The 19,569-nt window shown below is 30.8% G+C and overlaps 1 protein-coding gene across 4 annotated transcripts; it reads left to right on the forward strand.

Moving 5' to 3' along the window:
• The first annotated feature begins 10,889 nt into the window (after positions 1–10,889).
• LOC112282689 (sucrose synthase 3) lies at positions 10,890–17,410 on the forward strand. Of its 4 annotated transcripts, none has more exons than XR_016503025.1 (15): positions 10,890–11,095; positions 11,445–11,589; positions 11,943–12,072; positions 12,206–12,360; positions 12,599–12,791; positions 13,156–13,274; positions 13,498–13,714; positions 13,902–13,997; positions 14,197–14,370; positions 14,614–14,730; positions 14,867–15,033; positions 15,208–15,432; positions 15,858–16,424; positions 16,624–16,840; positions 17,037–17,410. XR_016503025.1 is itself a non-coding variant. In XM_024520647.3 (15 exons), exons 2-15 carry the CDS (start codon positions 11,477–11,479, stop codon positions 17,100–17,102), a joined length of 2,478 nt encoding a protein of 825 aa, XP_024376415.1. In that variant the 5' UTR covers positions 10,890–11,095; positions 11,445–11,476; the 3' UTR covers positions 17,103–17,410. The 4 variants fall into 4 exon arrangements, 2 of the variants coding, with proteins under 2 accessions (XP_024376415.1, XP_024376414.1); XM_024520647.3 differs by having other exon boundaries at positions 16,702–16,840; XR_016503024.1 differs by having other exon boundaries at positions 10,957–11,095; positions 11,456–11,589.
• The last annotated feature ends 2,159 nt before the right edge of the window (positions 17,411–19,569 follow it).

Here is a 19,569-nt window from a genome sequence, read left to right on the forward strand (position 1 = left end):
TTTAGTTGCAAATTGTATCAAATGTGATGATTATGAAGAATGAAATGAGCTATTCAATTTTTTATTGAGCTAGAGCAATCACATAGAGATAAATGAAGCTTGGTGATTTAAGTGATCTAGTATTGGCTTTAGTTAATCATGGGTCAGAAATTAACATCATATTGAGGAGGATGTATAAAAAGAATAATTGGTCAACTAATATGAATTATAGATGGATAATTAAAGTAACTAATAATTAACAAGGAGATCTTTATGGAGCTAGCATAATAGTAAAGATAAGGATTGGAGATGTAGAGACAAAAAGAAAATTCTTTGTGAAAAATTTAGCTACATATCTAATAATTCTTGGTCAATCTTATATTACTCCTGCAAGGATGGAAACTAGAGTTTTAGATGATAGTTTCTATTATGCTAGGATTTGTAGTTGTCATGGAAAGAGGGTTGTGAATCAATGAATTGACTTCTTTGAGTATTTAATATAATAAATGCACAAGTTTAAAATCACAAATTTTGTGAGTTAGTAGTAGAAATTTTAGGAAAATTAGAAAATAGATTGCTGATAGCAGATATATAATCTAAGATAGAGTTTAGTAAGAAATAATTCCATAAAGAATATGCTTTATTTAACTAATATTAGATGAAAGATCAAAAAAAGTAGCCTTTATATCAAAAAGAAAAAAATATATATTCGTAGTTTCTAAAATATATTTATATACATGATAATGAATAAATAAAAATTAAAAGCAAAGTCAAGAAGTAGAAATGATTTAAATTTCTAGTGCAAGGCTGCGTTGTATTATACCAATGTTGCGGCAAAACATGCAGTCGACGGCTCTTCTTTTCCTCCTGTATGGGAGGAAAGTTGCAGGTCAAGCAAGTTTCAGCGTGGCAACCTGTTGAGCTGTTATCCTTGACCTTTGATCTTTAACCGTGTTTGAAAAGCAACCTGGTGTTTTTTTTTGTGTTTTGTGTTCTATTCCCCTTGTGCAGGTTGCTGAATTTGCAATGGAGCGGTGACTCCCTTTGGTCAATGCAGCGCTGGAGAGCTGGATTAAAGGCACTGCTGCAAGGATTGTTGGTGTGGACGTGATTTCATGGCTATTGGGGCATGCCGCACTGATTCTGTGTGGAGATGTTGAAACTTGGTCGTCTTGCATTGCTGTTGAGGAATTAGACCTAGCAATACGACGAGAGCACAGCCCTGCGTAGAGTTTTTTTTTGTGGCACAAGATCAGCATAGTCGATGGATGGTTTGCGAGATTGAGCATGCGGCAAGCAAGAACTAAGTAGTGGCTTTGGAGTTTTCTGAGATCTCGTTAGGGCGACAACAATGACCCTTATGTTGTTTGAAAGCTTTGAAATGCATGATTCTAGTTGGACTACGGACGTACTCATTGGAACAGTGTCGAATCTACATGCTACAGAAGTTGGAGCATAAACTCTAAATTCAACAAGTCGAGTGTACTCACTCTATGCATCGATCCATCGTGATCAAAGTTGTGAACGAAGGAAAATCCATGGTTCATCCCAGCAGCGGAATCAAGTAGCTTGGCAAAGCGAAAGTTTTTTTTTTCTCCCACACAGATGCCAGTAACAACTATTCCAGCTTGACGAGGTTTCTTCCAAGTGGATGACTTTTCTTTAGGTTGAATTATGGTACGGTTGGAAGAAATTGAAATTAGGTTAGAAGGGAGATTAGGTTAAAATGGATGATTATTTTTTGAAAACCAATGAATAGGATGAACATTTGAATCAAGGATGAAATTTTTATTAAATGAGATTTAATTTAAGGATGAATTTAATACATAGATGAAAATTTCCAATGGATGAATTTAAATCAAATATAACCTAAATAAAAAAAAATCATAATAATAAAATATAAATAAATAAACATCATATTATTAAGTTTTATTAATTGCACAAAATTGTAAAAAGACCTATTATAATAAGGGTGAGTTGTTACTAGAGTTTTGCTTGATTGCATGGATGATTTAAGGAGTTTTAAGGAAACATTGATTAAGATTTAAATAAGAACTAAAAACTCTAAGATTTTGATAATTAATTCACTTGTTGTGAGCTAAAATTAACTTCCAACTAGTAGAAGTTTATTTCACTTTAAAAAAGTAATACAATTCCTTATAGTTAAGTCTATTGATGAAAAACATCAAAATCAATTAAGAGAGGTACTTCTAGAATCTAAAAGTAGATTTCTGGATTTCTAGAGAGCACCCCTATAAAAAAGAAACACAAGGGTGCAAATGAAAATTATGCCAATTTGAATATAAATATTTTAAATAATAGGTTTTTAGATTTGAATGATAGTGGATTTATGAATTTTAAAAAATTTAAAGATGTGAATTCAATAAATAGAAGAAGGATAAAGAAAGAAAAAAAAAAGTTTAAAAATATAAGATTTGATTTCAAACAAAGAAGTTATATATGGAGTAATAAAAGAAATAGGTTTAGAAGATAATTTGATGTTGGTTTTCAAAAGCATAACAAGGAACAAAGAAGAAGAAGTATGGATAAATTTTCATTAAAAGAAAGCTTATAAAGAATTGAAAGAGGTAATAGAAAGTGAAGAAGATGGCACTAGCTATGAGCTAAAGTATGAGGCTATGGTTCAAACAAAGTATAAGATAGTAGCTAAAGAGGTTAAGTTGGTAGCTATTCAATTTCTACTCAATATTATAGAACATATTAAATAAGCATTTAAAGAGCTAAGGTTAAGGGAGAAGTAAAAAATTGAACATTGGTTCATTGAGGAGTCATTGAATAAACTAAAGATTAGAAGAAGTGAATTTTTAATGACATTAAATAGGAATACGTTTTAAAAAATGCTTATTAGATATGATAAGGCATTTTCCTTGACTCTTAATGAGATAGGTTATGTGGATCTTAGTGTTATTGCACCAATAGTAATTTTTACTATGCCATATGTTCTATGGAATTTGAAACCTATTCTAATATCAAGAACTTTACTTCCTAAATTAATAGAATTATTGAAGGAAAAGATGAAGATAGGAATTCTAAAACTTTAAATTGCTCCCTATTCAAATAGATGGTTCATAGTACTTAATAAATTAAGAGCATTGAGATTCATTTAAGATATGCATCAAGCAAATAAGGTAACCATTAGAAATATAGGATTAGGACTAGTCATAAATGAAGTAACAAATAAATTCACCAATTATTCAATCTATTTTATTAGAGACTTATATTCAAGGTATGATTAATTCTAATTAGAAAAAAAAATAAAAATCTTATAACTTTGAAAAGTCCATTGGATTTGATGAGGTTGTATATCTTACTTTAAGGTGCAGCTAATTTCGTGGCTTATATGTAAAATATAATAAATCAAATATTAAAAGAATTTGGGATAAAGAAGTCTATTCTATTTTTAGATAATATATCAATAAAAGATTATAAGTATAAAGAAAGAGATGAAACTATTGATATAAATGGTTGTAAAATATTTATTTTAAAAATTTATATTAAAAATATAACTTAATATTGGAGAAGCTTCAATTAATATATTTGACATTATCTTTGAAGAAATCAAGTTTTTGAATTTAAGAAATTTTAGTGGTAGGACATATGTGTAGAAAATATGATAGGAAACGAAATTCAAATAAAATTAATACTATATTCAAAATAAAAGCATGCAATAGTGTTACTAAAGTTAAAAGATTTTTAAGTGCATGTGTATTTTATCATATTTGGATGCCTCATTTTTCCTATATTTCATAACAACTATACAAGTTAATAAAAAAAAAAAAAAAAAAAAAAAAAAAATTGTTTAAAAGAAGGAATATAAAAAAACTATAGAAAATTTGAAGAAGATTTTAATTTCACTACTTGTCCATAAACAAATAGATTATCAATGTGGAATGCTGATAGTAGTCATGGTGAATACTAATCCAATAGCAATTAAATGGACTATTGGATAAAATGATAAAAAGAAATTAAAAATGTTATAAAATTTAGAACCAAAATTCTTACAAATAGATAAAAGACATATCCATAAATTAAGCATGAACTATAGGAAGAAATTATAGCTTTGAAGGCTGAGAGGAATTATTTGATTGGAACTAATGTGGTTTTAAAAACATGTTGTCTGCCTTTACTTGACATTGTAAGTAATTGCTCTACTCCAAATATTATTATGTTGAGATAGATAGCTTACATCTAGACATTAAATCTGATTTTGGAGTACATTACTAACAAAGATAATTTGGTGGTATATATATTGTCTAGAACTAGATATATCAGTAGAAAAAAGATGATGGCTCATAAAAATGGAAAAGATGGAGATAAAAAGGCTTATAGATATTCATTTGCTATAGAAAAAATGAATCTTAAAGATAGAATTCAAGTCTTCTACAAAGATCTATATAAAGAGAAGATTAAGGATATTAAAATTTATTTTAATATAATGAAGAAGCAAGAAAGATGAATATATAAGACTTTTAAGGATATTCAATATCAATCTTCTAACTATCTTTTGAAAGACATATTTTTATAGAAGAGACCAAAGATGGCTGATAAGTTCTCATTGCAAGTAGTAGGAGATTTAATGACTAAAAACAAGGTTCTAAAAAAATTTCATGATATACTTTGGATTGAACATGGAAGAATTTGGACCACTTATATCAAAATTAAAGAAAGGTATTGGTAGAAAGAACTATCTAAAGATGTAGAAAGGATTATTCAAAGATTTACAAGACTTTGTGGGCTTTTGCATAGATTGCCAAATATAATCTAAGATTAAATATAAAGATGGACTTTGACATACTTATCTTCTTTCTATATATTTTGAATAAGTGATTGATTTAGTAGCTATGCCATTTGAACTTTGAAGCATAAAATATTTGATTTTGGTAAAAGGAGAATTATCAAATTTTATTGAAGAAAGGATTTTAAGGACCAAGTCTATATAAGAAATATGTCAATTTATATTAGAAGATATATTTAGTCAATACAAAAATATTGGAAGAATAAGAGAAAATAAAATAAAATTAGATGCAATACAAGTAAGGAAATTCTTCAAAAGATATAGAATTTAATTAAAATTGACTATTTTTTATAATTCAAAAGAAAATGATAAAAGTGAAAGGGGTCATCTTTGTATCATTAATGCATTAATAAAAGCTTATAAAAATAAGTCAATACAATAACCAAAATTACTTCTATTTGCATTGTGGATTGATAGGACCACTTATAATAAGATGACTAGTTAAATGCCTATTGAGTTAATGCTAGGATAAAAATCAATGATGTCAACAAAGAAATCTTATCCTACATAGATTTTTTTATATTAAAAAGATGGAATTGATAGAGAAAGCCTACTAGAACTTCAAATTTAATAATTAGAGAGGCTATTGGAAGATTTGGAAGTAACAATAGAGAAGTCAAAAACAACTTTATTGAAGAACAAAAAAAGATTTGATAAGATATATCAATTAAGATGTGAATCCATAGAAATTGGAGATTGGATTTTAATTTATGATAGTAGTTTGATCCATCAATATAGCATAGCAAAGAAATTTACAAAGAAGTAGTTTGAACCTTATATAATAACTATAGTCCATGAAAATGCCACTAATTCTTTGCATGAGTTAGATGGAACCATCATTAAAAATCTAGCGGCAGACTATAGAGTGAATGTTTTCAAGCAAAAAAATATAAGATTCAATAAAGAAAATAATATTGACTTTTAAAACAATAAGAGAAAAAAGATCAAGAAGATGAAGAATTTAAGACAATATTGAAAGAATTTGAAGAAAGTGAAGAAGATTGATAATACATATTAGAAGATATACAAGATTGGAAGGGATGTATGTCATGTTATATTTATGCATAATATATAAAAACTAGATAAGAACTATGAAATATATTAGTTCTTAATTTTTATTTTTTTATTAAATAAAATATTTTAAAAAATAATTAAAAACTATAATTAATTAATTAATTAATTAATTAATTAAGTTTTAAATTAAAATAAGGATTAATAAAAATATATTTAAAATATAATATATATATACATATAATTAAATCTTATTAGTAAAAAATATTATAATTATTAATATATATATATATATATATATATATATATATATATAACAATGTTATAAGAAGAAGAATTGAAACTTTAGACATTAAGTGGCAATTTGAGGCTTGTGGAGGTGGATGGATGATAAGGTATTTGGATGGCACCTTGGAGGTCTCGGGTTTGAAATTCCATTGTGGCACATGAAAGAGTGGAGAAGAAAATATTCTCTAAAATAAATTTATTTATTTATTGAGGATATCTAGAGGATTGGCTTCCTAAAGCTTGTATTAGGAAGATTATATTAGGTGACAAGGGCACTTGTTGCCATTGGGTGGGAGTAAGGATTCTTCTTTAATAGTAGTATGATGTGCCATGCCTATACCTTCTATATTATCTTCCTAATAAATTGGTATATAGCTTCTTCCAAAAAAAAAGAAACCATAAATTGGTGGTGGCTAAAGTGAGGTGGCATTAATCCTTTAGAATCATCAATCAAACCTTTTTTTTTGTAAATACACAAACTTAAAATCAAAATAAAAACTCAAGGTTTGGATTTAGAATAGGATTTAGGATTTAGGATTTTGAAAGTGTAGTAACCTTCTTAAAAGAAGAATATAAAAAATCTCTAAAGAGGTTTTTTTTTGTATTTATATTTTATAAATATTTAATGGAAAGATTTGTTGATATGAAGAGCAAGAAAATTTACAAAAGATTCTTGTTTTATAGAATATTGTGTATATTTTAAAATTATAAGATAATATGACAATTAATAGCAATCAAAGGTCCTATGTTTTTTTTAAGGCAAATTTTTTCTCTATAACAACAATATCCATCAAAATCAAGCTGAAGAATAGCAAATCTTTGTTATAAAAGAAAAAAGATCTAAAAAGATTATATTTTATTTTCTATCTTTATTTGTAATTTTTATATATTTATAATACTAAAGAAATAAAAAACCAAAAATAAGTAGATTTAACTCAAAAGTTATTATTTTCTAACTTATAAAATAAAACATTACAATCATCATTGCCTTCAAGATGATATAATAAAGATAAAGATCCTCAAGAATGACATATTTTTCTTTAAATAGATGGCGAGGTACAATGAATTTGGTATCACAACCTTAGAAGAGACTTCCAATGTTTGGTGATTTTATTAGAGGTAGGAACAACTTTTGATGATATTCTAAATATTTTATTTGAAGGAAGTTATGAAGGTCTCAATAATGATTAAATAACATGGTAGTATTTTTACTCTAATGTAAGAAATTATTGATGGCTAAGAGGACCTATCAACCACCTACAAAGAGAACAAAGATTAAAGTATTTAACAAATACAATTTACTGCATCTTGGACTTTCTCAACATATGATGATAGTTCTTTATGAAACTCATTCTTAGAAGGGGAGGTAATATCACAAATATACAAATTTATTTAGATAAGGGATACTAGGTAGTAGATTATTATAAATAGATTTAATATTAATTTATAACAAAGCTTTTTAGAAGCTACATAGATATATATTTGATTTTATATATTTATAGTTGATTTATAGGTTAAAAACTTAGTAAACAAGTTACTCATGTATCACATATGTAGGTATGTAGTTTGTGATACAAGCTAACAATATAGTATGCACATAAGAAACTTGTCCTGCAAGTAAAGAGATGTGTTTCATAAATTAGATACATGTTAGAAGTCCTATAAAATGTCACCACATAGTTTTTAATTAGATAGTATATATAGAGGCAAGAGTGAAGCCTTCTTCATTCTTGTTAATGTATTTTCAATCCTTAATCTTATTTTAAGACTTTCTAGTCTTCTTTTTTTGGGATTTAGCCATTTTAGTTTAATGTTATACTATCTTTAAGTGATTCTCTAATCTTTTCAAGTGATACAAGAATATATTGATTTTTTAGTTCTCTGAGATTGATTTCCTTGATAATTTGACAAAAGTATATTATGCCTTTTATTACATACTAATGGTAGAATTGATATTAAATTATCAAATATTTTAATTAGATTAAAATATAGATTATATTTAAGTCCTAAAAACTTTGTAATAATGATTTTGTGTGATATTTATTATACAAAATGGCATATAAATTTTCTACATCTACTATTAAAAGTAATTTAATTTTGAGATTGATTATATTAAAAGTATGTTAAGAATGGTAGGCATTCAAAAAACATGTGATGGTTTTTAATTGAATTATGCTATTATCTAATAAATTTTATATTTTAAAATTTTTCAATGTGAAATGAACTTGAATATGGATAAAAAAAAATAAATATAGGAAATACATCTAATTTATTTATTATATTTTATGTATAGTTTAAGTCTTAGGTACTTGATTCTTTTTAATACATCTTTTTTATTTTTGTATCATTGTGATAATAATATCTTCTATATTTAGTTATTATATATAGATATTTTAATTTTATATTATATTTTAATTATATATTATGAATGTTTATAATTGAAACATACTGAACAAGCCACATGGTATATAAAGTAATTGTTGCTTATTGTTATAATCTTTATAGATGTAAAAGTATTGTAATAATCATCACAACTTTCTTAGTATAGAATATATAGGTCTATTATTGGTCCTTTTCAACCATAAAAATATTAAAGCAATAGATATAGTACATATAAAGTATTTATTTTGATCTCTAAATTATCAATTCTCATCTAACTTCACAATGTAATATTTGCACAATGTATTTGTGCACAACAACCACTATAAATGTTAATTAAGGTGGTAAATAATTTAATATATAATAAATATCAAATCTCTTATTTTTTTTCTTGTATTTGTACTATCGCATTCTTTATCTCTTTAAAATCTTTTATAGTTATACTAAACTTAAGAATTTATATAAAATAAAGAATATAAAAGAAATAGTCTTACAAAAACATCAATGTAAAAAAGATATATATACAACTTCTAAAATACTTGATTTATTTTAAGAAAGAAAGTCATATTCTATTCTTTTTTAAGAAAGATTAAGCTTAGCTATTGTAAGAATTACTCTTATCAAACTATCAAAGACATGAATCTGAATAAAATTTAGAAGATAATACACTTACATGTCAATAAATAAGAGATAAAGTAAAGAAATATGAAATAGTTATGAAATTACAAAGAACTAGAATAATTAAATTAAATACAAAGAAATTAAGAAGTCTTGAAGTAGGACTAAAATACAAAAATAATGTTGAAAAGATTGAGCATGGCACTACTCTTGTGTCTATTTTTATTAATTATGAAGAAAAACTTTGTAGTAACTTTCTAAAGAATATAAGACTTGGCTTAAGTATTAATTATAGATTGCTTCTAAAGTGGCTACTTAAAAATAATAATCTTATAAGATAAGTTTTAATTGCCATGTGACATATCTATAGATATTTAAAGAATTAGGATACTGTTGTTTTATGTAAATTATAAATTTAAAATGCACCAAACATCTAGTTGTAGAAGAGATTTTTCTATAGCCTAAAATTCTTCTTGTAATCTCAAATTGAGACTAAAGTATTTAAAATCATTCCTCTTTATAACTTTGAGCCTCTTAGAAATACTAAATTCAAAAAATCCATAATCCTATCAAGTCAAAATCTTAAACTCTATCAACCATTGATTTCAATTTCTACTAAATTTTTTTTAAAAGATATCCTTAAATATATCCTTAAAATATATAATATAAATTCCAAAAAATCATAAGTAAGTTCTAAACATATTCTATTAAATCCTAAATGAATTCAAAGAGACTCTATTAATCTTTAAGTAAATTCTAAAAAAACCTTATTAAATTTTTAAAAAGCCCAAAGAAATCCTATCAAATCTAAAATAAATCTTAAACAACATCTATTCAACTCTTAGTTTTTAAAAGCAACTTTAATAAGCAATTAGTTTTGATTTCATTGTTAAATTTTTTTTTAGATTATGCATTTTATTAAATATACTAATCAACAATAAGTTCACAAAATTTGAAAAAGATTTAATTTATAGATTAAAAAATTGGCCAATAAAATGTATAAATTTTGACCAAAATCCTTTATTTTTGGTATCAAATTTCAAATGGTAATATCTTTTTTATATAAAAATTTTAATTTATGATTGGATTTAATTTGAGTCTTGTATTTCAAGTTTTCTATCAATGCAATAATTTATAACTCAATTTATTTGTCAGATCTTTACATAAATCTCATATTCTTATTGACTTTCAAACTACCAATTATTGCAGCTATTGGTACTTTATTGCATTCTAATTTCTTGCATTGTATATTATATTAGTTTATTGTTCTTCTAAGCCATATAATTTATAAATTTATTAAAATATCTTATATATATATATATATATATATATATAGATGTAATTAAAATTTTAAATTTTAAAAATATTTTTTCATTTTATTATATTTTATAAGAATATATTTAGAAGCAATTTTTATAATTAGATGCACCAAAAATTATTCTCAAATCACATTGTAACAATAGCCAACAATACTAATAATAAACAAGAAGATAGTCCTTTAGAAAGGTGAATCATGACACAATCAAGCAACAAAATAAGACCCTTCCGAGATGTGGGCCATGATAGGGTAGATCTCCCGTCCAATCCAACATCTACGCCGAATGCAGATTCAACCAACCCCCAACTCCTAACCACCAACCACTTCATCCAAAGAACCATCGACTCGCTGTACGCCACTTGGCGCAGCCCAGAGGGGACAAATGGCGAGCGCAGGGGAGTTCTGGGTTTGGCGGAGTCCTTCCAACTCGCCTTCGATGACGTTGCCAGCTCCGATGCGGCAATCCGGAGCGCACCCTAAGCGAGTGCACAATTCCACCACCACCACCCAATTCATCGATCAATCGATGCCCTGCTTGCTTCCTTACACTATTCAGCTCCTCGCTCACTCGATTCTCTCCACATACCCTTCCCTTCGCTATTCCTATCTGACATTCTTCTCCCCTGTTCCAAGCACAGAGGCACAGCTCTGCGGTTCTGGGTCCCGAATTTTGTAACGTTTTTATGGTAATTTGAGCTTGAGTCGGGATTGGGGGTGGGTTTGATTTTAGTGGGTGGGAGGATGAATTGAGACTGAACGAGTTGAGATTTGTGTTTCTGTAGTTTAGCTGACAGGTTCTACGGGAGTTCTGGGGTAATGAGGTTATAGGTGCGGTCTTGTGTTAGTCATGAGTTTCAAGGAGGCTGTAGATTTTTTTCTGGATATGGGCTGTGTGAGGAAGGTTGTAGATGAGTGGGTGTTTGAGGGTTGGGATTGCTAGTTATAGTGAGCGTCTGTTGATTGTGCGTAATTTAGGATTGCGCGCATTTGGTGTGGAAAACGACTAAATTCGGTGTGTGGTTTGTCTGTTATCAGTGAGAATCAAGGGGGGATTATTGAACGGCATCATGGATGGTATTGCGACCCAAGCAGGGGCTCTCCCGCGCATGACCAGCATGAACAAGAAGATCCAAGGTTCTCTAGATGATCATCGCAATGAAAATCTTCGTATCCTCTCGAAGTAAGCTTTTGAATTGTACTCGAAGCAATTGAATGCGTAGTTTCGGATTTAGAAAATTCTCTGGATAATGACTAGTGCATCTCTTCGGCGATTATCTTTGAGCTAGCGCAGGAAGTTGCCAACAAGTAATCAGGTTGTGCCGAGAGGGGGACATTTCACCAGTTTTCTAACCTGGTGGACTCCAATCAGAAAAACGATTGTCTAAGGAAGTTCGACCAGGTGTTCTGCATTGTATGTTATACGTAATGAAAATTTTGCTCACCCAGCTCAAGTCTCAAGTCTCTGAGGCTGATCATGTTGATTAGTCGGGTATACGTACGGCGCACGAGGCTAATAATTTATAAGTGATGCAGACTCACAGCCAAAAGGAAAGCGCTTATGCAACCACATGAAGTAATTGACGAGCTCAATAAGGCCGCGGAGGAGAGTGGGTCCTTGAAGATAATGGATGGACCTCTAGCTCGCGTCTTCTCTTTATGTCAGGTGCAGAATCCGGGATACTCATTCTTACGTTACGAAGCATCTAAAGTTTGTGTCGCGCTTGTCAATTGTACTCACAGTTTTGGATCACTGAGTTCTATATTCGCACCTGAGTAGACATATACGACTGTTGCAGGAAGCCATTGTTCTGGCACCTTGGGTAGGTCTTGCACTTAGGCCACGGCCTGGATTGTGGGAATACATGCGAATTAACGTGGAGGAAATGATTGTGGAGGAGCTGACAACCTCCGAGTACTTGTCATTCAAAGAGTGCCTCGCAGATGAGAACAGGTACCTTTCCACTCATATATGTCTAATTTTGACACGTCTACGAATCGATGTCTTGATGTAGATACTGGATTTGTAGCCTGCAATTATCCTTCAGCAATCTTTTTGGACTAAACAGAGTGCTTGATTGATCAAACTCCGGGAAAATCCAATTCTGAGCTTACCACAGAGTTGCACATTACTCGTTATCATGTCGATGATGTTCAAAAGTGGTCACTAGTTCCTTTGTATGAACCTACAGGTGTAACGATTTGTACGTATTAGAGTTAGATATCGAGCCCTTCAATGTAGGCTTTCCACGCATGACGAGGCCGCAGTCTATTGGGAATGGTGTACAATTTCTGAATCGGCACCTATCTTCGAGGTTGTTTCGAGACGCAGACAGCATGGAACCACTTGTCGAGTTTATGCGTGTTCATAAATATAAAGATCAGGTGCGTTAATTACTTGCACAATTCGCAGGTATTATACACCTTGAGATAGACAGTTCTGCTTCGAGTGACTGATTTGGTTACATCGGACTCATTCGAAACTTCTTCTAGAACTGTTGCCAACGACCACCTCATTTTTGATAATTGAGATGATGGTCAATGCGAAGCAAATTTGAAAGCCTTAAGTGGCTATGAATGCCAGGATAGTCTCTAATCGATATCTTTCTATTTATTGGAGCGAGCAACAATAAGGAGTGGTTTGGTGTTAAGTCTTGTGGCGTAAGAGGACGGGTCTATGATTCAGCTGTTGAATTATTGTTCAATATAGTTTGATTGCGATGAGCTGAGTCGTAAATAATGGGTGCAGACTTTGTTGCTGAATGAGAGTATTACTAACGTCGTCAGGCTTCGACCAGCTCTTATAAAAGCCGAAGAATATTTGATCAAGCTTCCGAACGACCAACCGTTAAAGGATTTCTACTCCAAGTACGTTCTCATCTTCAGTTACTTCGTAGAGAATTTATTGCCTGCTTATTATTCACAGTTGGTACGTACTTTGAAAATTTTCCCTCGATTTCTGAAAAGCTTCGAAAGGTAGAGTGGTATACACCGGGAGCTTTTGGACCACCTTAGCTGATGTAAGGCTGTGCGGAGTAAGTGTTTTGTCTTGAATAAGGGATTTCTCAGCTAACATGTTGTGTACATACAGGTTGCAAGAACTGGGGCTGGAGAGAGGCTGGGGTGACACAGCTGGACGCGTGTTGGAAATGATCCATTTGCTGCTAGACCTTTTGCAAGCTCCTGATCCCGACATCTTAGAGAAGTTTTTGGCTCGCATACCGATAGTATTCAGTGTGGCCATTATTTCGCCTCACGGATACTTCGGGCAGTCTAACGTTCTAGGAATGCCCGATACGGGAGGACAAGTAAGTTCTGTCTTGAGCTGTAGATAAATTGAACAAGAATATTCTCTATGGGATTTCTGACGAGGGCACAAAAAAAGGAGATGGAATAATTTTGTTTTTCTACTTGAAAATTTAAACAAGTTAAATTAAGGTATTGAAACGAAAGGTTTGCTAATAAAACGAGGTAATGGGGATTGGATTGCAACAGGTTGTATATATATTGGACCAGGTTCGAGCAATGGAAAAAGAGATGCTGAAGAACATAAAGCTACAGGGACTGGACATCGAACCCCAAATTGTAGTGGTAAGCTAATTGTAGAAGTCTTGGAGCACTGTTGTTGTGAAGTAGAGATTCTGGCTTTATGTTAAACGATGTGAATTGCAAGTTGTGTAGTTTGGAACTTGTATGTATGGTTTTAGTGCAGACTATGTTGCTATTTTTTCTAGAACATTTTGTCACTAGTCATAGAAGTTGCTTGACCCATTGTCTGGATTGTGTCCAGGTTACTCGTCTTATTCCAAATGCAAATGGAACAACGTGCAACCAAAGGATTGAGCAGATAGAGGGAACAAAGCACTCTCGGATCCTGCGAGTGCCGTTTAGGAATGAGAACGGCATTTTGCACAACTGGATTTCTCGGTTCGACGTGTATCCATTTCTGGAAAATTTTGTCTATGTAAGTATGAATACCGTTTGTACTAATCAATTTAAAACAGTTATATGATTTCCTTGCAAATTTTATTGGAATAATTTGGTAATTGGCTAATCTGTTCTCCCTTGCCTCATCACTCGATTGAGCAACGTTCCTCCGGATTTCCTGAACGATGTCTCGATTCTCCTTTGTTTGATTATGTGGGATGCATGTACGATACCATTATTAGAGAACTCTTTGTTGAAAAACTCGTCATTGTTTCACCAGGATGTTGCACAAGAACTCACAGTTGAGCTTCCTGGAAAGCCAGACTTCATTATCGGTAACTATACTGACGGCAATCTTGTAGCCTCTCTGCTATGCCATCAACTTGGTGTAACTCAGGTTTGTGAAAAAACCACTAGCTTTCAATGCTCCAGTCAAATTAGAATTATTTTTAACAATTTTTATTGGAATTTGGAGAACTTCAGTTCAGCCAAGTTAGTATTTCTGACAAGAAGTGTATTGTGTGGGTATTTAGTGCAACATAGCACACGCGCTTGAGAAAACAAAGTACCCAGATTCAGACATCTACTGGAAGAAGTTTGAAGAAAAATATCACTTTTCTTGCCAATTCACAGCAGACCTGATCGCAATGAACCAAGCTGATTTTATCATTACTAGTACATATCAAGAGATTGCTGGCAGGTATGCTTGTCTTGAACCTTGAGCATGTTGAACAGCAGCACAAGCTTTTTTTCAGTGAGTAGCATTTCTGCCATTTTTGGAGCTTCAGTACAGGGTGTGTAGGTCCCCAAAAATTGACTTATATGTGAAATTGTAAATAACTTACGATCGGGAACCGATTGTGACGAATGTCAGTGAGGACACCGTGGGGCAGTACGAAAGTCATGTGGCATTCTCTCTACCTGGCCTGTACCGGGTGGTGAATGGCATCGACGTGTTTGATCCGAAGTTCAACATTGTATCACCAGGAGCTGATACAATTGTCTACTTCTCCTTCACGGAGAAGGATAGAAGGTTAACCGATTTGCATGATAAAATTGAGAAGCTTTTGTACGATCCTGAGCAAACTGCTGAGCATATGTAAGTTTCTCATCTGCTAGCATCTTTTACATCAATTTAAATCACCGATCCCTCTAGTACCTAGTTTAAAGACACAATCCAGGGTTTGATTTTGAGCTTTCCATCATAGATTCCTCTTGTATTAGATTAAAATTTCAATGTGAACAGTGTATCCGTCCGCGGTTTTCTCTGTCGAAAAATGAAATGTCCGAAGTGCTACAATGGAAAGTTACTTCCTGCTGTTCCATATGTCGTCTTGTGTAGATTATACGTAGGACGATGGTCAAATCACATTGGAGCATGTCAGTATACTTGGTTAGTACACAACAATGAGATCTGTAACTATTAGTATGTCTATAAAATGTCTGCACAGAGAATCGTTATAGAAGGTGGAAAATATCAGTTTTCTTCATGCAACTGCAAATTGTCGTGGTTCTTCAATGCAGAGGATCATTGAAGGACAGGAACAAACCCATCCTTTTTTCAATGGCACGCCTTGACAAGGTTAAGAACATCTCTGGTCTTGTGGAAATGTTCGCCAAGAATCCGCGGTTAAGAGAACTTGTGAACCTTGTAGTAGTAGCAGGCAATATTCAGAAAGAGAAATCAAAGGATCGTGAAGAAATGGCAGAGATTGACAAGATGCACAATCTCATGAAGGAGTATGAGCTTGATGGCGACTTTCGATGGTTATGCGCTCAAACTGATAGGGTCCTCAATGGTGAACTTTACCGCTACATAGCGGACTCCCATGGTGCTTTCGTCCAACCCGCTTTATATGAAGGCTTCGGTTTGACTGTAATAGAGGCTATGACATGTGGCCTTCCTACATTCGCAACATGTCATGGAGGGCCTAAGGAGATTGTTGTAAGCGATGTCTCGGGCTTCCATATTGACCCCTTTCACCCCGAGTCTGCCAGCAAGATCATAGTGGACTTTTTTGAGAGATGTACTAAAGAGAAGGATTACTGGACTAAGCTTTCAGATGGAGGTCTCGAGCGAATTCGCACGAAGTATGTTATCCTTTCCATCCAATTCTCACTTAGGTTGGATATTTGTGAGATGCATACATAGGACTATTTCCTGATTGTGTCTGCTAGGGATGATTCTAATTGGATTCTAATTGGATAGGTTAGACATTGACTCTAGCTTGACATTCTCTTCTTAGATGTTATTTTCTGAGTTTGCTTCTTGTGCAATGTTCCCAAGTAGACACGCTCATCTCACTCATGGAGAGTGTAGTGTCTCGTGTCTGAGCAAACATTAGAACTCTCTTCTCTCGTCCTGAAGGTACACATGGGAGATTTATGCCGAGCGATTGCTAACGCTCTCAAGAGTATATGGGTTCTGGAAATTTGTCTCCAAGCTAGGGAGGCGTGAGACGAGACGGTATCTCGAAATGTTCTATATCTTAAAATTCAGAGAATTGGTAAGTAATCAATTTTACTCGGGATTCGGTGTTGTGACGATGAGTACCTTTTGCTTACGCTTTGATAACTGATGGCGGCTTGCTTGCATGATAGTCAGTCGAGTATGAGTAATTAATATTGTTAGATCTGAATTACTTCAGTCAAGAAACCATCAAACTGACTCTTTCTTATTATGAACCATGTTCGTTTTCCCAGGTGAAGACGGTTCCAGTTGCATCCGATGACAAGTCCTATCTCAAAGAACAAGAAAAGAAAGTGTAACTGACGAAGAACCTTGCCAGTTCACACCAGCCGATGTACAAGATGATAAATTGTGAGCAGCTGAGTTTGTCAAGAGTTCACTGCGTTGTGGCGAAGTGACATTATGACCACATCACTGTAATGTTTCTGATGGGATTAGCGGATTCTCACTCTGCCTCCCTTTCAGCTTGTTCGGGGTTCGCTATGCACATTCTTTAGGTGATCGAGTCTCAGGTGTAATGTACATTTTTTCTGTAAAAGCTTTTTCCATTCGATACAGTGTATTTATGGAGATTGATTAATGAGACATAGCGCATCATTTTATAATACGTGGTGAATCCCAATCGTGAACAAGAATGCATCTTTGAACTCATGCCAAATGATTGACTTACTTTTCACTACCAAAATTTTGTGTCATTTAGTTTGGAAATAGTTTTTGTTAATCATCACATAATTTGAGGTTTTTTTCTACTTCGAAGTTTGGAGATGTTTCTTTCTGTTATTTCCTTTCTTTGATTTTTGATTTTTTTTGCAACTTATAATAGTTATTTTAATTGTGACCAATGAAATGACTTTTTTTTGCACATTTTTTTATGCATTGTAACTTATATACAAAAGTAATTATTTGCACTATTAGAAGGTATAGCAAGAAGATAACAGATTGGAACTTTTTTATTCAGAGTTCAAGTTATTCTTTTCGTAAATTAGTTATTGATGCCTTCTTTTTTTTACTTTGTAACTTTTTCAAAATTAAGGATTCAAAAGAACAATAAATAAATAAAAATGAATGATTTGGACATTTATTTTTAAAAATAGAATCTAGTTGATTTTCATATAAAATCTAAAAGATTTTCTAAATTTATTTTTATTTTTAAAAAACATGCTTTAATTACCTTACAAATTTGTTTTTAAGGAATAAAAAAAAAATCACATTATAAGAGTGACCCTTCAGTTTATCTTTGATGATAAGTAAGTATTAAAAAGCCGTAAAGAGGTTTTTAAGAGTAAACAATGTTGTAAACCGTTTAGATCACAAAAATCAAGACAAAAATATCAAACATTGTATATTGTATTACAACAATGAGGACTTGAAGTACAAAGATGGTTCAACTATGTATTTTTATTGTATGTTATCATAGACCATTGTTTGAGTGGTGAACAACCTAGATAAAAAATTGTATCATTGTCAATAAACTAAGCCTATCTATGGTGACATATATACATTATTGGACTTTATTAATATATGCAAGTTGTAATAGGTGATGTAATATATATTGATTTTGGAAATTTGACATCTACAAATTTATTTTTTGTAGTGGATAATAATATCTATGAGATTATTAAAAGAAATACTATTTGTATTTTCCAACAAATATAGTCCTTCCATAAAATAAATTATTAATATTAATTGAAGAAATTTATGCTTCATCATACAAAGGAATTCAAAAGTTTAAACGGCATTTAACACTCATGCTATTTTGGCGCCTTGAAATGAAAAATTGTACAAATTAATAAATAAATTTTGAAATAATTACAAAGAAAATTGAGAATATTTTTAAGTAGAAATCTTATTATACATCAAATGAAGAAAATGTAATTCCAATGTATTGCTTGAGTTTTCTTAAAGAAGGGAGATGATGTCTTATAGTTAATATTCAAAGTTATTTTGTTTGTAATATATCTTTGTAATCTTGATCTAACAAATGGATTTTGAAGTAGAACTAGATTAATTGTTAAACACTTTAGTATATAGATTATTAATTAAAAATTCTAAGTAAAAATAAGCTAATTATTTTTTTATACTAAAAATTACTTTAATCTTGTATAAATTAGGTCTATTGATTGTATAGGATTGTAAAAAGATTTTGCTCTGCATTCCTTATAAAATAATATATAGCAAAGTTTTAAAATAAATAGTAAAATAAATTTTCATGGATCTAATAAAAAATAATTTTTTGCATAAATACTTCTATATTATGTATTAGTATATAATACCTTTTTAAAAAATAAAGTTTAATTAAAAATAATGCAATAAAATTTGTTATATTGATGCAAAATACTATATAAGCATTGTCTTAGTAATAAATATGATTGGCTTATGGCTACTTTTTATTATAATAAGAAGATTAAAAATCCAAGATCTTATATTAAAATAGTTATTAAAGTTTTATATTTATAAATCTTAGTTATTTAAATAAAACATATCCATATACTAGATTTTTTAATTTCATTATAATTTATTAATAATTCTTCAATTGATTATTTAATTTTATTAATTTTGAGCTTATTTTTATTTTATTTTAAATTTTATTTTTGATATAACATCACAAACATACATATTTACTCCAATAATTATCTAAATAATATGAATAGGTAGAAGTAAATAAAAATAGATTTATTTGATAATATTTTATAGAGAAGCTTTTTAAAATAGATGCAATTTTATATTTATATGTATCTATAAATGATTGATAGATTGAACACTTGG

The sequence above is a fragment of the Physcomitrium patens genome, chromosome 5 (genome assembly GCF_059467195.1).
Source record: "Physcomitrium patens ecotype Gransden chromosome 5, ASM5946719v1, whole genome shotgun sequence".
Taxonomy (NCBI): domain Eukaryota; kingdom Viridiplantae; phylum Streptophyta; class Bryopsida; order Funariales; family Funariaceae; genus Physcomitrium; species Physcomitrium patens.

What these genes read in the sequence shown, in the direction of transcription:
- LOC112282689 (XM_024520646.2), top strand. An exon ending in AATCTTCGTATCCTCTCGAA is followed by an intron (nt 11,590 to 11,942) that starts GTAAGCTTTTGA and finishes TAAGTGATGCAG; the next exon opens with ACTCACAGCCAAAAGGAAAG. An exon ending in ATCAACTTGGTGTAACTCAG is followed by an intron (nt 14,731 to 14,866) that starts GTTTGTGAAAAA and finishes GTGGGTATTTAG; the next exon opens with TGCAACATAGCACACGCGCT.